General features: G+C 38.5%; 1 protein-coding gene across 1 annotated transcript in view; it reads right to left on the bottom strand.

Moving 5' to 3' along the window:
• Positions 1-1,443: 1,443 nt before the first annotated feature.
• Positions 1,444-20,220, bottom strand: part of LOC123503187 (DNA methyltransferase 1-associated protein 1-like) — a 33,257-nt gene continuing 14,480 nt past the window's right edge. Inside the window, exons 7-10 of the mRNA XM_045252734.1 lie at positions 16,468-16,618; positions 15,393-15,547; positions 1,965-2,075; positions 1,444-1,742 (exon numbers count right to left, since the gene is read on the bottom strand). Coding sequence (XP_045108669.1) covers positions 1,680-1,742; positions 1,965-2,075; positions 15,393-15,547; positions 16,468-16,618 — 480 coding nt within the window. The 3' untranslated portion in view covers positions 1,444-1,679. The remainder of the gene's footprint in view (positions 1,743-1,964; positions 2,076-15,392; positions 15,548-16,467; positions 16,619-20,220) is intronic.

The following is a 20,220-nucleotide window of genomic DNA, read 5'->3' as shown; positions in this document are numbered from 1 at the left end:
TGGTACCCATATTAGGGCCCATATCACCACCCAAGTGCATCTTTGGTGTAACTACCTAGAACCTAGGTCTCATGGTGACATGTAGGTGACTTTAAACCACTCAACAATTGGCATAGCTTCAAAGCGGTATGTGGTGGGATTCGAACCTATGCATGGACATCTGCCAGATCCCATGCTCACCACCTTATCCACTACGCCACCCCCTCCCCAGATGGAAATGGATGGTGTATCAGGTTGTACAGTACAAATGACTCTCCCTGAATGTCATAACCGGCTGAACACATATACAGGGAACACTTAATACTCAAAATGTCTTTGAAGTCAAACTTTTCGATACTTGAATGCAAAAGTTTGACTTGGTACTCAAAAAAATATCTGGTACTCGAACATCTGCACACTTGACTGTAAACAAAGGCTCCTGGCCTCTACCTTCCTGCCGCTGCCAGTTGTCCCGCTGCAGACGTGAAAACATTGACATTCTCCTGCGTTCTGTCAGTAGGTTTTCATTGACAAACTTACAATGGCACCAAAGAGGCTTATTAGTGGTGAAAATAAGGAATCACGTGAGAGTGCAAGTGTTACTAAGCCATAGCCCTCCAATAGTGGATTCACAGGAATCACACCAGGAGATGAGTTACAAGACGTTTTCATGGATGGTGACTTATCCTCTGATGAATAACCTCTCTCCTCCTCCCCACCCTTCTCTCCTCCTCTTCTATGTTATCCATCATCAGCCTTCACTTACAGGAAGTACATATCAAATTATGAAAAAATTCATATTAAAATTTGTAAACTTAAGGTTTTAAGTTAGAACAAATCACCTGATTCATAGGTATTGGTAGTTGAACTTTTTGATACTCTAACAGCCATTTGGAACTAATTAAATTTGAGTATTGAGTCTCCACTCTACACACCTTTCTGGTCTAGGAAATGGCACTGCCTATCACTGTGAATATTGAACACACTTCATAATTATTCTCATTGCTTTCCCTTCACAATGCCAAAACTAGAAATTTCTTGTGTCTCAAGATCTCATCTGCTGCAGCATATTCTATACTCCTCCTGTTGTCTCAGTAAACTTTAGTGCAAGTATCAGTGCTATTCTCTCAATTATTTTTTATCACAAACTGCATTTCAGCACAAATTTACTTTGAGTTTAATAATCTTTTCTTCCTCCCAAACTGTAATTCTTCTTGATAGGTGTCTCAGTGCAAGACAGCTGTGAACTTTTCAATCACCTTTAGTACACTTGTCTGGGACAAAGAAATTTTTTTTCCATATAATTATCTAATTTGTTTTCATGTTCTTGTATGTATGTAGGCTGATTTTCTATGCAATTCACATGTAATTGGAAAATGTTATTCCTTCCTCTCTCTCTCTCTCTCTCTCTCTCTCTCTCTCTCTCTCTCTCTCTCTCTCTCTCTAAACTCAGGTAAAATCACCTTTCTTAAGGAAATTTTAATTATATAAAAAACATTAAAAGTCACTTACTTAAAAAAAAAAATTACAATACTTTTTCCTCAATGAGAAAACAAAATATGACATTTTGCACAGTTGTATTGCCTCTTCCTGCCTCTCACCCAACTAACCAGCACTGGGGAGGAGGGGGATCCAATCAACATGTGCTGGGTGCAGACAGCTGCTGTGGTTGTGATGAAAGCTTCACCTGGTGCTGAAGCCTAAGTGCGCGCCTTGATCTTCTTTAGGACATTACTTTGTTCCAATGCTGCTTTCCGCTTTCTCTGTAAACCAAGGAACAACTTATAAGTATATTTAAATGTCATATTTTGTAATAAATTGAAGCAAACAATGGTTTGTGTGAGCATTATATTATTATTAGAAAATCTTTATAGTATTAATTTGTCATTTGCAATATTTATTTACTTTTTTGTTGTAAAAAAAATCTCGAGTACCAAATTATGAGGAGTTTTATTATCCATGTGGGTAAGTAGCACAGTACTCACGTTGGGAGTATTAGGTGTAGCCACAGCATCAATCATCTCGGATATGGCACGGGGCCGGCTGGGTGACTCCTCCCCAGTATTAATGGTGAGTGCCTCAGGGATTTCCAACACCTAAGTAAGAGGAAGGCACTAAGTACATAAATTTCATGTTTACATTCCCTTCAGAACCTTATTGTTGTATATCCTGATGAAGAAAGAGTTGAAATAAACTGAGACTTCCCTGGAAGTAATTACTGTGTCTAATTCTCTACTTCCTCTTCTAACTTAAAGGAACAACCAAAGTTCCTTAGTTAATTTAACAAAATGCGCAAGAAAGAGCGTACTTAGGAAAGATAAGTTTGAATTAGAGGTGGAAAAACGGTAATGAGTAGTAAATAGAAGAAAGAGTGTACTTAGGAAAGAGGATAAGGTTGAAGTAGAGGTGGAAAAAACTGTGTAAGAGATCATTTGAGTGTGAGTGAATGGTCAAGGGGTAACAGACGCAGCCTTACAGAGAAGACTAAAGGGAAGCAGATTGTAACTGTAATTGTAATATGAGGGAAAAACGTGCCAAGCAGCAAAGGCCATATGACACTATTAGAAAAGCAGGGGCTAGGGGAGAAGGATCGGGAGGGGCTAGATCAGATGAATGTTAATGGCACGGAAAAACGACATAAGGGCAGTGAGAGAAAAGGAATGGGACTTGGTGAGAACGTCAGCAAGAGAGGGAGCACAGAACAAGGAAGGATGGTGGGGGAAGGCAACAAGACAAGAAGCTGCAAAGGAGGGAAATGAAAGGAAATTGGGAAGAGAGGAAAGATTGCCACAAGATAGGCAGAAAGGAGGACAAGAACACAACATCAAATGAAAATGGATGAGTATGGGGTGGTCTATATATAAGTGGGCTAGGGCAGTCTCCTAGCATCTAGTATGTAGGATGGGATGGATTAAGCCAAGGGAAAACAGAAGGCTTGATAGCATGAGATTTATTAAGAAGCAAGGATAGACTAGAAAGACTGCCAATAAATATAAAGAAAAGAATGAAAAACTGGGAAATAATCAGAAACAAGGAGAGAGGAAAGGTAAAGAGTAGGAAGGGTAAAGGCAGGTTCACACAGTGTCAATATGTGACTGAAATTGCAAGTTGCTAGAAGTATCAACTGAGTCCTAGCCATAACACATTCTCACAGCAACTGGGAAGCATCAGCTGGTTGGTGGGAAGTGAATGTAAACAAACAGCTACCCAACAAGATGTCTTTCTCTGGTGATGATGATTGCTATCAAATTAAATCACAAGTATTCAATTCTCACCAATAACACCCTATATAGAAGGAAGTAGTCATAGGAGAGTGGCAGTTATTTCATCAAATGCCGATTTGAGTAAGCTTTTTTTTTTTGCTGTAAAATTCACTTTTAGGATCCTAGATGTGCTCTTTTTCCCTAACCAACTCTAAAATCTTCTCTACATCAACACCACACTTTTGAACCTCTCTCCATGACATCACAACATAAACAAAAACACAAATCGACTAAATAAGACCAACATGTTGGTCTTGTTTTGTGACTGATTTTTCCAGTTGCTAGACACCAATATCAGTTTAAAACTCTGCTAGGTACCCAACAAAAACTATCTGATTTGTGATGGAAGGAGACAGAACAACTAGTCCTGGATGTCACAGATAAGAGGATGAGAAGAAAAAGGTAAGAGGGAGAGGGACGATCAAGAGGTAAAAATGGTAAAAGTGGGGTAGCAGCAGATGTGGCGGAGGGCAAAAAGTTATCACCAACAGATCAGTAGTAAGGACACCAGCCTTGAGAGGTAGATGATATTGAAAATAGGTATCAGGGAAAAGGACAGCACAACCCAAACCAACAGAAGATTTAGAGCAATCACTGTAGACATGGATTCTACCAGAATGAGTAGGAAGGTGAGCAAAGTGGGAATGAGGAAACAGGGAGGGGTATCAGACTTTGGTTAGCAGGGAAGACAGAAGAACAAAGGTAGAGGGGAAAGCAATGGAGGGGTAAAGGAAACAGGGAATGGAAGAAGACTACAGGAGGGTGATAGAAGGATGAAACAAGGGCCTGCATATGGAGAGGAAAGGGAAGAGGTAAGTGAAGCTGGGAGGCAAAGACTGTAGACAGAGAAGAAGGAATACGCAAAGTGAAGGGAAATCAGAGGGAACAGGCTTAATAGCAGAGAGAGAGAGAGAGAGAGAGAGAGAGAGAGAGAGAGAGAGAGAGAGAGAGAGAGAGAGAGAGAGAGAGAGAGAGAGAGAGAGAGAGAGAGAGAGAGAGAGAGAGAGAGAGAGAGAGAGAGAGAGAGAGAGAGAGAGAGAGAGACCAAGTGAGGTGAGAATCAAAAGAAACTTGCCAGATGTTCAGTACTCAAGAGAGGTACCATAAAGTAGGGGAGGAAAGGGACAGGCAGCACAGGAATGAAAGAAGTACAGTAGACCCTCGGACTTCAAACAATTCGGGCTTTGAACAAAAAATTCAATAATTTTTACCCTTGGAGGTTGAACAAAGTTTGGACCTGGAACAACCCAAAGGCAGCCAAATTTAGCAAATCCAGGTGACGCTAGCACCCTTGGCGAGTGGTAAACATCAGTCCCCGGTTGGTTTTGGTTCTATGTTGTCACCTTGCTCTTATTCCCAGCCAGGATCAAGAAATTTGACCAGCTTTTCATTTGACCAAAGTCACTTAACCAGATAGGATGGTTGACTAATATTTCATATAAGTACACTGATCTTGTAACTAACAAAAATATTTTTAACTACCATAGTGACAAGATCTAACAGTCATGAAACAAAATGTTATCATTGAGGTTGTAGTGTCCTTAAGGGACCTATATAACTGCAAAAATCCCTTGGGGTCTGTCTTTGCTTGGCTGGCTACCCTCAACTCACATTCCCTCTTAGCTTTCCTCGTTAACCTCTTAACTGTTCTTACTAATTCATGGTATAGTGGCCTTAAAGACTCATCTCCTCATCTTATATATATTCCTCTTTTGCCCTATGCATCACTTTAATCTGTCTGTTATCCACTTAGAGCAGTTGCTTTGTGATTTTATTGTTTTATATGGAATATTAGCTATCTGACCTTCGCATATTTTATTTAGAAAGTCGGTTTAAATTTCACTAACCCTCAGCTGACCGGGATTCCTCTCATGTCCTAATCCAGCTCCCACCACGGCCTCACTCTCTCTCTTTCTCTCTACCCCCGCTGTCCCTCACCCCCTTTCTCTGATCCTGCTTTCCTTCTCTTACCTGTATACTGGACCTTACCTTACAATCTCTGCCTTCCCCTTGTAAAAACCCCCTTAATCCCTCGAAATTAGCCTTCCTGAAGTCTGGTACTTTCCTATTGTTCTTTTCTCTAAAAGTTTCATGCCATTTCAGTGTATACCATATTTCTTTATGATCACTGTTACCTAGCTGGCCACCAACCTCCACCTGCATAACTGCCTCTTCCCTGCTTGTCAGAATTAAATCTAGAATACTATTTCCTTGTGTGGGTTCTAAAATGATTTGCTTTTAAAAATTATCCTGAATGACCCTAAAAAATTCTGCTTCCCTGTTACCTACCATCAAGCTCCAATCAACATTCCTATAGTTAAAATCCCCTACCACACATACCTTACTGTACCTGGCTGCTCTATTTATTTCCTCCCATAGGGAAGAGTTTATTTGGTCTGAAGCATTTGGTGGCCTGTACACTAAACCCATTACTACTGATTGAGATCCGTCCTTGATATCTACCCATAGAGACTCTGTTTTGCTATCTGTCTTAATTCTGTTGTTTATGAAACATTGCAGTGTGTCCTTGACATACAACTGTGTGTATTTACCTATTTGTATTTACCTATTTGTGTATTACAGGGCCCGAGCTAAGTTCTCTGTGTCCTGCCTCCTTGGCCACTCCTGTCATATCTCTCTTTCATTATATTGACACACACTGCTTTAACGACATCACTGCTCAGTTTATTCCACTTATCAATGCTACAATGGGGGAAACTGTACTTTCTCACGTCATTTAGACAGATGTCTTTTATTAGTTTTTTTCCATGTCCTCGGAGATGATTACTTGTGGTCATCTTTATCAACTCTCTGTCCAATATGTCAATCTTGTTCACCAATTTATACATAGTTATCATGTCTCTCCTTGTTCTTCTCTCTTCTAATGTGGTCAGCCCCAGTTCCCTCAGCCTTTCCTCATAGTCTAACTCCCTGAGTCCTGGTACCATCCTTGTTGCTAGCCTCTGTACCCTTTCCACCTTCTTCACATTTTTCTTCATATGCGGTGACCAGATGCAAGCTGCATATTCTAACTGGGGTCTTATTGAAGTGCATAGTATCTTCTTCATCATTCCTTCATCTAGGTAGTGGAATGCAAGGCCAATATTTTGAAGCATGTTGTATGTTTTCCAAAATATCTTGTTAATGTGTTTCTCCGGTGACAAAGTGTTTTGCACGGTTACTCCTAAGTCTTTCTCCTCATTGGTCTCTTTAATTTTCTCATCACCCAGCCTGTAATCCCTGTTTGGTCTGTATCTACTTCTTCCCATTTTCATAACATGGGTCTTGTTTATATTAAATTCCATCTGCCACTCTTACTCCACTCATATATTTTATCAAGATCTTCCTGTAACTTGTTACAATCTTCCACATTCTTTACTCTCCTCATAATTTTAGTATCGTCCGCAAACATGTTCATGTAACTGTCAATTCCTACTGGCATATCATTAACATAAATCAAAAACATGATGGGACCCAGCACTGACCCTTGTGGAACTCCACTGGTTACCTTCTTCCACTCGGACTTCTTCCTCTCACCACTGTTCTCATTTCTCTTCCCACTAAGTAATTTTCCATCCATTTTGCTAGTTTATCATTTACTCCTCCAATCTTCTTTAGTTTCCACATCAGTCTATTGTGTGGTACTTTATCAAAGGCCTTTCTCAAGTCCAGGTAGATAGCATCCACCCATCCCTCTCTATGTTGTAGTATGTCAGTCACTCTTGAATAAAAACATAATAAATTGGATACACACGATCTTCCTTTTCTGAAACCAAACTGCCTTTCACTCAGAATGTTTTCACTTTCTAGATACTCACCTTTACACCTTAGGAACCCCTGTAATAATTTTTCATATTCCAAGGAACCCCTATATATAGTATTCTAATTTATATATTATTTTTACGAAAAGTACTTGAGCAATATAATTCATATAAAATCTAATATTACATCAAATGAGAGTTCACACTAATAAGTCAGTAATGTTATGACACCTTCAGTGTGACACTTGGGCTTGTTTCTCTCTGCGTATCTGTGAAATTCTTGGCCGAATTTTTGACAGACACACGCGCAGTTCTTCCTCGACAGACAGAAGACGATTTCTTGATTTGCTTTTAATGATGGTCAGGCATGAGAATGCTTGTTCACAGAGGTAAGAAGTTGAAAACTGGAGTAAAACATTCAGTGCTTTTACTGAGATGACAGGGTACTCTCGCTTTGCTGAAATCCAAAACTTGTCAAGTAGTACTTCATTAAATTTCATTTTCAAGGTTCGATCGCACTGTAATTCACTCAGTTCTTCTTCTTCTTGCAGACTAAGTAGGTTTTCTGTACTTGGTGAGAACTCAGTGAAGGGGTTTCTCACCCAGTCATACATATCTGATGACAAGGAGGAAATACTTATGAAGCTTTTCTGACAGTGATCCCAAATGACTTGTAATTAATGGGATGACATATTCATATTTAGTCTGAGTTTGAACTTGAAGTAGGAGTGGAAACATTTCGACGTTTCCTCTTGAAAGGTGCTTTTTCCAAACAGAGAGTTTATTCTTAAATGCAAGAAGTTTGTCTGTGGAAGTCAGAATGTTTTCCTTTGCACCCTGCATGCTGGTGTTCAAGTTATTTAAATGCTGATAAATATCTGCTAAATATGCTAATTTCATTTGCCAGTTTGTAGATTCAAGACACTCACAGAAACTGGCTTTATTATTCTCTTTGAAGAAAAGCAGCAGTTCCTGTCGCAGCTCAAATACCCTTGACAAAACTTTACCTCTCGATAGCCATCGAGCCTCTGTGTGCAGGAGAAGCGTCACGTGGTCTTTTTGCATGTTTTCACACAACCTTGCAAACATGCGAGACTTCAGAGGCGCTGCTTTATAAAGTTGACCATGTTCACAGTTATATCAAGAACTTGTTTTAAATCATTCCCAATACTTTTTGAAACCAGAACTTCTCGGTGGAGAAAACAGTGAGTTGTTATGACTTCAGAGTTTTTTTCTTTCACGCGTGATACAAAGCCTTGTACTGAACCAATCATTGAGGGAGCACCATCAGTGCAGATTCCAACGCACTGGTTCCATGACAAATTATAAGATTCCAGGTAAGAAGACAAGATGTTGAAAATGTCGTGGCCTTTGGTAGTTTCTGGCAGTTCTTTACAGCATAAAAAATTTTCCATTATTTCACCTTCATTTTCAAATCGTACAAATGCCAGCAGCTGAGCTTTACCAGTTATATCAGTTGTCTCATCTACTTGGAGAGCAAAGTTGTTATTCTGCAGTATTTCTGACAAAATACCAGAAATATTGTTGGACAGGTCATCCACACGCCTACTAATTGTATTATCAGAAACAGGAACCTTGCTTACTTCACATTCAGCTTCTTCACCTAGCATTGTTCTCACAATTATTTTACAAGCAGGCATTATTAGACTTTCTGCGATAGTGTGACTTTTCATTTTCTTGGCAACTAGCTCAGCCACTAAATAGCTTGCTTCTTGGGCCTTATCACTGATGGTTACCTTCCTTTCAAAAACTTTTCTTTGTTTCTGCTGTGAATCCAAGAGTCTTCGAAAATAATCCACGGTTTTGTTTGACAAGTGGCTGTGATTAGTACTGAAGTGTCGCTTTAACTTGGCTGGGACCATAGCTGTGTTAGCGAGCTTTTTTCCACAAACAATACACAAGGGAAGTGGACACTTTTCTTCTCCAGTCCATGTAAAGCCAATGGCCAGATAACTGTCATTGTAAAGGCGATTTTTTTTAACATCGCTCACTTTTCCTTTACTCGTACTTGGCTGTGGTATTTGTGACTCATCGTCACTGTCCTCCTCTCCACTGCCATGCTTTCTTTTCAAATATTTCAACATGCCGCAGTCTTCTAAATCAGTATCAAACTAATATTAACTGGTGAGATTAATTAACACAACGTTTCACTCGGTTGCGCTGCTCAAAACTGACTGAAGGAAGAGGTGTGAACGGCTGGGCTGGGGGTCGTGACACGTATGATACTCGTACCGGGTTGCGTCACCCTCCTACCCGACCCGTCACCAAACTAGCGGAGTAGGAATGAAGGCGTATCCGCACCGGTAATAACACTTTTTTTTTTTTCCCTTAATTCTATGCATAGCATTTGCTCTCATTACTAGTATATACATTGTACTGACTGACACGCACGAGTATGTTGGTGTCTGGAGAGTGTTTGTGACGTGTTGTTGAGTAGGAGTTACGAATTATGAATTAAGATCACTGTCATATTGTAATAGCACATAATTATTTTACGGTTTCTCGGAACCCCTGGTGATGGCCGGCGGAACCCCAGGGTCCCGCGGAACCCCGGTTGGGAATCACTGTTCTAGATTTCAGCTATATCTCTAGCATCCTCATATACTTCTTCCCCAACTTTTACTTTTTCTATTGCCTCCCTTTTATTTAATTTTCCCTTTATGAATTTCTCTTACTAAAGTTCACCTCCTTAACTATCAGATCCTTCTTAGTAAAAACCATTATACCACCACCTCCTTTATTCTTTCTATCATTTCTCCATACTTTGTAGTGTTTTACATCAAACCAATCTAGCTTTATTTCAGGCCTTAACTTTGTTTCCACCACACACATTATGTCCGGTTCATTGTTTCTTAGGTAATCCATACATTCTAGCCTCTTAGACAGAAATCCATCTATATTCGTGTATGTTACTTGAATTCCATTCCTAATCTCTTTCTTCCATGTTTCAGTCAGTGTAATGTTTATTCCGTTTGTTTTATCCACCACTTCTTCAGCCTCCCATTTCTCATCCTCCAAAAAACTTGGTCTTTTCCTCCTCGGTTCTTTCCTCATTCTTCTCTCTCACTTCAGTTACAAGCTCTTTCATTTTCATTCTTTCATTCTGTGTCATATTTCTTCTTATGTAAATTGTTTGGTTTCCTCATAGTCTTTTAAGTTTCCAGGCCCTCCTCAGCAAGGCCTCAGCTGCCACCTGAGACTTTAACTTCAATTTTAATGGTCTACTCTTGCCTTCTTCAAAAGCTCCTAGTCTCTCACTTTCCTCTACCTCAGCATATAGGCATTCTTCCTCCTCGGAGATCTTATTTAGTAAAAACTTAATCCTGTCATTTTCCTTATCCTTCCTATCTTGCCAGTTCCTGTTAGTTTCCTCCCTCAAACCTGTTATGATCACGCATTTTTTCTTTTCGGCAATATCTCTCACCACATACTCATTTTCCTTCAATGCCTTTACCATTTCACTCTGTGTAATTGCTTTATTTTCTTCTTCTTGCTTTTTCATTATCTCCTTAAAGGACTTTTGTACTTCTTAGTGTTCATGTTTCACTTCCTTCATTTTGGCATCAATTAGGTTAAGGCATTCCTCCTTCCCCAAGTCTCCTTCGGATATTATCTTTTCCATTTCGAGGAGTTTAGCCTTCATCTCGTCACATCGTTTCCTTAGATGTTGATTTTCTTTCTCCATTTCCACTTTCTCCTACAATAGCTCTTTATTCTCTCTCGTTAACATATAGATTTCTTTTTTGAAGATATCGTTCTCTGCTATGACTCTATCTAATTTTTCTTCTATGGATCTAATATTTAGAAACTTACTTTCTAATGCCTGAATTCTGGAATCCATGTCTAATTTATCTAGTCCACTTGGAGTGGTCACGAACCCCTCAAAGTCTCTCAAATTTATAGGCGTAGATTGCATGATTTCTATCTCCAGCTGTTTCGGCCAAAACAAAACAAAACACCGATCTCTTGATTAGACCACTCTCCATTTTCACTTGAAAATGGCCCACTTTCTATACTTTTCGAGAGTAGGACACTAACAGGACACTAACTGTACCCCACAGAGATACCCGGGCCCTGTAAACACCATAGGTAATTTCTCCCCTTCCCCAGTCCTTAGCCGGAGACGAGCTGTCTTCAGGACTTCCTCTCTCTCTTTATTCACCTAGTTGTAAGGTATATGTGTGTGTGTGTGTGTGTGTGTGTGTGTGTGTGTGTGTGTGTGTGTGTGTGTGTGTGTGTGTGTGTGTGTTTGTGTGTGTGTGTGTGTGTGTATTTACCTAGTTGTATTTACCTAGTTGTAGTTTTACAGGGCCTGGGCTTTATGCTCGTGTGGTCCCGTCTCCATATCTACACTTATCCAATTTTTCTTTAAAACTATGTACACTCTTTGCTGATACCACTTCCTCACTCAAACTGTTCCAAGTCTCAACACATCTTTGCGGAAACTAAATTTTTAACATCTCTCAGACATCGTCCCTTCCTTAGTTTCTTACTATGCGATCTTGTGCTTCTAAAGTCATATTCTTCTCTCAGGATCAGTTTCTCATTATCCACTTCATCCATTCCGTTAATCAATTTATAAACTTGTATCAGATCCCTCTCTCTTCTCTGCTCCAAGGTTGGTAGATCCATTGCCTTTAGTCTCTCCTCATATGCCATCCCTTTAAATTCTGGAACCATTCTTGTAGCCATTTTTGTAGTCTCTCTAATTTTCTTATGTGTTTCTTTTTATGGGAGTCCACACAACTCCTGCATATTCCAATCTAGGTCTTATTTTAGTACTTATCAATTTCTTCATCATTTCCTTGTCCATATAGTGAAATGCTACTCCAATATTCCTTAGCAAATTATACGTCTCTCTGAAAATTCTATCAATATGGCTAACCGGTTGATTATTTTCTTCCATTGTCACTCCCAAGTCCTTTTCCTTTTTTACTTTTTCTAGTTCTACTCCATCTCCCATCTTATAGATTCCCACTGGTCGTCTTTCACTTTTTCCCATTTCCATGACATGGCTTTTGTCCACATTGAATTCCATCTCCCATTTTTTGCTCCATTTCCAGATCTTGTTTAAGTCTTCCTGTAGTATTTCACAATCCTCTTTTGTTTAATGACTCTGCACAGTTTCGCATCGTCCATAAACAGATTTATGTAGCTGTTCACTCCTCTGGCATGTCATTTATATATACGAGAAAAAGTATTGGTGCCAATACTGACCCCTGTGGCACTCCGCTGTCTACTGTTCTCCACTTGGACTTCATATCTTTAACTATCGTCCTTATTTCTCTCCCCCTTAAGTAATTCTTCATCCATCTCAATGTGCTTCCTTTTAAGCCACCCTTCTCCTCTAACTTCCATAGTAATCTTTCATGTGGCACTTTATCAAAAGCCTTTTTTAGATCTAAATAAATACAGTCAACCCATCCCTCTCTCTCTTGTACTTTATCAACTATTCTAGAGTAGAAACTCAATAAATTTGTCACACATGACCGACCTTTTCTAAAACCAAATTGGCTATTTGATAATATTTTGTTGTCTTCAAGAAACTCGATCCATTGCTTCTTTATTACTTTTTCACACATCTTGCATATTACACTAGTTAGGCCTGTAATTTAAAGGTTCTTCCTTCCTTCCGCTCTTATATATGGGAACCACCTCAGCTCTTTTCCACTCCACTGGCACTGTTCCATTTTCTATTGAGCATTTTATGATGTTGTATATTGGACTTGCTAGTTCTTCCCTACATTCTTTCAGTATTCTGCCTGAGACTTCATCCGGTCCCATTGCCTTTTCCTCATCCAATTCCGTCATCAACTTTTTTATTTCAAGCTTAGTTACTTTAATCTCTTTCATATAGACAGTCTCTCTATTACCCTGTGGTCTTTCAAATTTGGATTCCTTAGTAAAGACCTCATGAAATTTACTATTTAACAGTTCTGCCATACTTTTGGGTCTTCCACCATTCCGTTTCTCCTTTTAACCTTTCTATTGTTTCTTTTTGTCTTATTTTTCCATTTATGAATCTGTAGAACAATTTTGGTTGTTCCTTACATTTTTCGACAATGTCCTTTTCATAGTTCTTTTCTTCTTCCTTTCTCACCTTAGCATATTCATTTCTTGCTGTTTTGAAGTTTTCCTTATTTTCTGGATTTCTGTTTCTTCTCCACCTTTTCCATGCTCCATCTCGTTTCTCCTTTGCCCTAGCACATCTTGCATTAAACCAATCTTTCTTTCCTTCTTCTTTAGGTCTATATTTCGGAACATATTCCCTGACCCCAGTTTTGTATATTTCCAAAAATAAGTTATATTTCTCTTGAACCGTTAATGAGTTTTCCATCTCCTCCCAGTTTACGTTTTAAAATAGTTCTTGAGATTCTCAATATCAGCCTTTCTGTAATTTAATCGGTCTCCTTTGTATGATTCATCTCTATCTTCCTTTCCTTCTTCTATATCCATCTCTAATATTACATGGTCACTCTTTCCCAATGGGCACTTGTATCTTATATCATCGTTAATTGGTATATCCCTTGTAAAAACTAGGTCTAATCTTGCCGGCTCATCGTTTCCTCTGAATCTTGTGTTTTCCTTTACTCTTTGGACCATCAAATTATCTATCATTAGGTTCAGGAATCTATCTCCCAGGCATCTTCCCCATACCACTTTCATAATTTTCCCAGTCTACCTCCTTACAGTTGAAATCTCCTACCAATATCACTTTTCTCCTTTCCTTAATGATTCTTGTAAGACTCCTTATTGTGTCATCTATCATGTCTCTATATTCTTGGTTAGTCCATGAGTTTGTTTTGGTGGCACATATGTTCCAATGATTGTTAACTCCTTTTTGTTAATATGCATCTTAACATACAGTATTTCTGATTTTCCTTCCCCAAACTCCACTTGATTTACCACTATCTCCTTCCTTAACATCATCATGACTCCTCCTCCTCCTTTACCCACTCTGTCTCTCCTCCATATATTATACCTTTTATCTATGTCTATTTTATTGCCTCATTTAACTTTGTTTCCACCAGGCATACAATATCTGGTTCTTCTTTCTTTATGTAATCTCTTAATTCTAATTTACTAGATAAAATCCCATCTATGTTTGTATACATCATTTTTAATCTCTTGTTCTTATCATTTTAGTTAAACTTGCTCCATTCTTTTCTCTTCTTTCTCTTTTATATACCATTTCCTTATCCTGTCTCCTATAATTCTCCAAAAATGCCTTCTTCTCCTCCTCTGACCTTTCATTATTTTTTCTCTTGCTTCTGCCACCAGTTCATTGTGTCTCTTCCTTTCCTCCTCGTTTCTATTTTTCTTTATATATATATCTTTGCAACCTTCTGTTTCTCTGAGTTTCGTTTTTCTATATAGTACTTCTTCTGCTGCTGCTTGTGATTTTAGTAATATCTTAATTGGTCTCACTGTTCCTTCTTGATATGGTCCCATTCTATGGATTTCTTCTACTTCCTCTTCTAAGTTCTGTCTATCCTCGTCATTCAGATGTTTTAGTAGGTCTTTTACTGATTTCATTTCGTCTTTTTCCCTTCTTGGTCTATATTTAACATTTTTTTCTTTCAGTCCAAAAATAATTACACTTCTTTTTTTCTGCAATTTCTCTTACTAAATTTTCTTTTTTCTTGAGGACTCCTATCATTTTGCTTGTCATATTTTCATCTCTTTCTTTTAACTGTTCTTGAAATACTTCTTGAAATGATTCCTTGTCTTTCTTATCTTGGATTCTCCATGCTTGTACTTCTTTTTTAATCACGTCTTGTACTCTTTCTTCTTCTTTGTTAACTAGATCTTTTAGCTTTTCTTTTTCTTTCTCGGCTTTACCGAGTCCTTCTTCCATCAATTTCTTATAGTTCGCTATTTGGACTTTTAATTCTTCATTTTCGGTTCTTAGCCTAGTTTCGTTTTCTTCCACTCTTTTTATCCTTTCTTTCAATTTCTGGAGCTCTTTATCCTGTTCTTCATTCTCTTTCATTCCCATACTCTCCTTTATCAATTTATCTAATTTACGTTCGATAGTTAAGACTCTATCAAATAGTGAAGTTTGCGCTGTATCAAAGCCTTCAAATTCTCCTCCTCCCTCACCAACATTGTCATCATCAGCTTTCATTCTTTCCCTTGTCACATACCTGCATTTAGATGGAATATCTTTCTCACTCATTATTATTTAACACTGTATTCATGTAAAAAAAAAAAAAAAAAAATGAGTCCACACTTATCGCCCAGGCCACTGTAAACCCAAACAAAGGTAGTGAAGATCAGCTGATTCTCGGGAGCGACGGTATTGCGTCCTTCCTCTACCGCGTCTCGTCTGTGTGTGTGTGTGTGTGCAGAAGCATGACTGACTCACCTTATCTGGCATGACACTCTCACATTGGTGCTTCAGAGTCTGCAGCTCGAACACATAATTGAGTAAGATGGTTCGCAGGCCATACATCAGCACCAGATCTGAGCGTAGGTCATTGAACAGCTGACACACTTCCTCCACGGCCATGGGGCTGTTTTCTGTCAAGGAGAAGGCAAGAAAGTTGAGATCCTGACCTAGAAAAATTAAGTACCTCTTTGGGGCTGTCAAAGCTGAGTAGGAAACTAAAACTTGGGCCAAAACTATGTTGGAGAGGGTAGCAAAACTCAGCCAGAGGCAAGATCTATACAAAACCATGTTTCCACTAGAGGTGTTTTTGAGTGAGACACATAGCCAAATAATAAAGGATATACCATACTTCTGCTTCAATTTGAGCTTCCCTATTAACTGATTAAAACTATGATGTGTCCATCTACAAACAAAAACTTGTGGCTGAATTCCTGTTCGTCTTTACATTACTTCAGTATTTTATGATCGTCATTGTCTAAAATTATTCAACTTATATGTATTTTAACACTGTCACTCTCACTGTATCCTTCCCTGACAACAAAATATTTCGCTTTTACAGTTATATTATGAGCAAGTGTCAATAACTTACATCATTCAATACAACACTACAAAGACATCTGACTTTTAAATATTTGCTCTCAAAGGTATCAACAAGAAGCCTGGTAACTGTTCTGGAAGGTGAATACTATTTCTGGTACATATATATAAATGTAATCCTGATCACTGAAGTCTCTTGTCAAGGAAGTGCCAACCATTTCTAGTGCAATGATTAACCATCAAGCTGTTTATTACAACTCTAACGAGTGCTATCACCTTACAGAATCCTGCCAAAGGAGGAAACTACATACCATGGGATGCCAATGAGGCCTCTAATTCTGTCCAGGGACTCCATAAATCTTCCCTGAAACTTAACACTTCAAGCTACTTTCCTCATTTTTAAGTACATTAATCTAAACATTAAAAGCTACTCATTTACTTCACACTACCTTATCCAGCTTGCCTCCTATTTCTGAAGCTGATCCATATTTAGTTAAGTTCCCCTAAAACTTACCTAAATTCAGTTCAGTGAGGAGCTGTTCTATTGCCTTCACCTTCTTCTGTCCCACACTGGCTGGAAGCTTCATGCGCTGTGACCGGAGACTGACTCCTGATGACTTGATGTCTGGAAACTTGATGCCTGTGCAACTTTCCAGACTTGGTGGCTGAAGAAAGAAAAGTAATTCTGGTGAGGTAAAATGATAACAATGATAATAGTTGGTTTCAGCCATAGGCAAAGGCAACCTATAAAAATCATCTTTAGGGCCTTTTTTTTATAATATTTTGTTGGCCTTGGCAGGTCTTCGTCTTGCATAAAAAAAGATAAATAAATAAAACAAATAAATAAATAAATAAATAAATAAATAAAATAAAATAAAAATATAAAAATTTTATTTTCACCACCAATAAGCCTCTTTGGTGTCACTAAGTTTCTAAATGGAAAACTAGTGACATAACGCAGAAGTCTGTTTTTCTCAAGACTGCTGCAGGAATAGAATCCAGTATACCAGAATACCAGCAAATTTTTTTATTTTTTTTCTTTTTACTGGTAATATGGTATCTGGCATTGACAGAGAGGGAGACGCCAGAGCTTTGTTTTCAACCATGTGTGCAGCTGTTCAATTACCAGAGATTTTCACCACTAATAAGCCTTTGGTGTTAATATAAATCAATAAATTATGAACTACAGACAGAATGCATAAGAATGTTATTCTGAAGACCACAGCAGCACAACTGACGGAGAGGGAAGGGAGAGGCTAAGGAGCCTTTGTTTACAACCACATGTGTGGACATTCAACTATAAGGTATTTTTTCGAGTATTAAATCAAACTTTTGCATTCGAGTATTGAAAAGATTCGAGTATTGAGTCTCCACTGTACTTGGATCTTAAAAAAAGCTCTTGATAAAGTACCATACAAAAGGTTAATATGGAAACTGAAAAATATAGGAGGACTGGGAGGATCATTATTAAAGTGGATGACTGACTTTTTGACAGGTAGAGAAATGAAGACAGTTGTCAAGGTGAAGTCATACTGGAGAGAAGTAATAAATGGAGTCCCGCAAGGTTCGGCACTAACACCAATCATGTTTGCTGTTTTATGTTAACAACATGCCGCAAGGAGTACCGTATTTTACGGCTTGTACGACGCTGCATCTTGGAAGACACACCCTAATATTTGAAAGAAATTTCAAAGAAAAAAAAAAGTCATTCTCATACAAGAACGCATTCACCATATACCCAACCACTGAATACAAAAACATCAGAAGCAAGGAGTCTGCAAGACACTATTGTTTCATCACTCATTACAAATTTGCTGAAGCACTCACCACAAATTTAAAACTATGTAAATAAAAACACCATACGTAAATACATATACACAGTGAAACAGTCCATCTCTTCTTGTTTTAGTGGCGGGTGATGGCATGTTTTGGACCTGTTGTTTACATTACGGAATCACTTGTCCGATTGCCGAAACCGAACATGTCAGTGCTGCAGTTTGTATTTATTTCATTTTGCAGTCGTGCTTCATAGGCTTTATCAATGTGAATACAATTCACAAGTGGAGTTTTGACTTGCTTGAATAAGTAAGCCACTTGGATGCTCTATCAATAAAGGTATAAAGGCACCTGGCATGATGCGTGTGCGTTCGTGTGCATGTATGTGTGTGTTGCAATGAGACGAGGGAGCGGCCCGTTTTCTCCACACGCTGAGTAGGCTACAGGAAGGATTATGGTATTGTAAATACTTGTAACACCTAAGTACTGAGTTTACATAATATAAAAGGCTAAATTAAATGGTACTTAAGCTAACATCATAATGTAATGACTCAACATACAAATCCAGGTCGCTATCTGTCAAGTGTCCAAGCTCACTTGAGGTTGGATGCTGCCTTACAATACAACATTCATCTTGGAAGACACACTAGTATTTTTCAGGGTATTTTTAGGAAAAAAAGTGCGTCTTGTAACCCGTAAAATACGGTAACTAACTATATAAGTCTCTTTGCTGATGATGCAATGATCATGAGGAGTCTCAAATCAGGACTGTGAAGCACTAAATCAAGATTTATTGAGAACACATGAATGGTCAATGAAATGGAATATGGAGTTTAACCCTTGTGCAATGGGGTAATTATAAATTAATCATTCCCATCTGCGGGTAAAATGGTAAACTTAAAAAAATCACAGGAGATAGTTTTACTCATGAAAATATGTTTCTTTTTGAAATTCTGATTACATTGATGTACTTTGCAGCTTGCTACGATCTCTGACAGCAAAGTTATTGCTTATCAAATATTCCTCCTGATAGCCACGATTTAACCCGCTGTGGAGAAACAACCCTCAGTGCGATACCAGCACACCAATTCTTGCTATCTCGCTTCTCTCTCTCTCTCTCTCTCTCTCTCTCTCTCTCTAGGCATATCTTTTGGGTGAAGAAATTGTACTTCCAATGAGAGAGAGAGAGAGAGAGAGAGAGAGAGAGAGAGAGAGAGAGAGAGAGAGATATGTGTCAGCTTGTTTTGACTCTAGGCCTTTCCCTACTCTCCTAATCTCTCTCTCTCTCTCTCTCTCTCTCTCTCTCTCTCTCTCTCTCTCTCTCTCTCTCTCTTTTCTTTCTTTCATTCTTGTCTTCACTTTCACTAAAATCCACATCACTCCCAAATGACATGTATATACCACTATCCATCTCGTTGTTGTGATATCTCCCCTCATGCGGAGGGGACATTCCACCCGCAGTGTTATGGGGGTTGCCAGATGTCTCCTCCAAGATGGAAAGATGTGAGCCTAGACCGAGATGAAGTAGTAAAACTAGCAACTCAGCTCGTGGACAGTGTTGCCTGATACATACACTCGTCCTCTGACTTGAGTAAGAAAACGGGAAGTTTAAAGAAGTGGCGCGAAAAATCATGATTACATGAATGATCACCGCCGCACGAAATGTACCGATGCGATCCTTCATGAACGATCACCGCCACACAAGGGTTAATGCTAAGAAATGTAGCATGATGGAGTTTGGAAGGAGTGCTCAGAGAACTTATTACCTGGAAAATGAAGAAATTAATAAAAGGAGAGAAGAAAAGGACCTGGGAGTAACTATTTCTATCAGCATGTCGTTTGAAAAGCATATTGACACACACACACACACACACACACACACACACACTTGCTTCATCACCCATTTTACGTAAAGGTCCCTCACAGGCTGTCATACAGCCAAGTGTCCCACATTGTAAAACCTAGGATGTTAAAAAAAATAAAGCATGCATTTGATAACTCTGAAATATGCCATAATATGTGATGTTTAGTAACCTAAAAGGGGTCATTATACCTGAAATTCAGTAAACAGTGGTACATCATATCAAATCAACAAGTTAAGATACCACTTTACAATGAGATCCTAAAGGTACAAGCATAAACATATTGGCTGGATTAAAAAAAAAACATCAAGGACAATTTCTATTTTTCAAGCTAAAATGAAGCAAATATTGCCTTTAAAAATCTTCACATTCACTAATGAAAAAAATGAATAAATAAATACACAAACAAAATGAATAAATAAATAAATAGATCTCTGAAGATAAAATAAAAGTCATGCTCTCTCACTCCATACAGAAATTAAATTTCTATTTATGGACAAAGAAAAACTTGCAGCTTCTTTAGTTTTATGTTAAAACCTAAAAAACACCTTCAGTGATAATAACAATAAAAATAATGGCCTTTCCAATGGGCCTTCATGCAGACACCGATAAAAAGACACAAATTGTTT

Source organism: Portunus trituberculatus, chromosome 13 (assembly GCF_017591435.1).
Source record: "Portunus trituberculatus isolate SZX2019 chromosome 13, ASM1759143v1, whole genome shotgun sequence".
NCBI classification, from domain to species: Eukaryota; Metazoa; Arthropoda; class Malacostraca; order Decapoda; family Portunidae; genus Portunus; species Portunus trituberculatus.
This window is presented reverse-complemented; position numbering and strand designations above follow the sequence as displayed.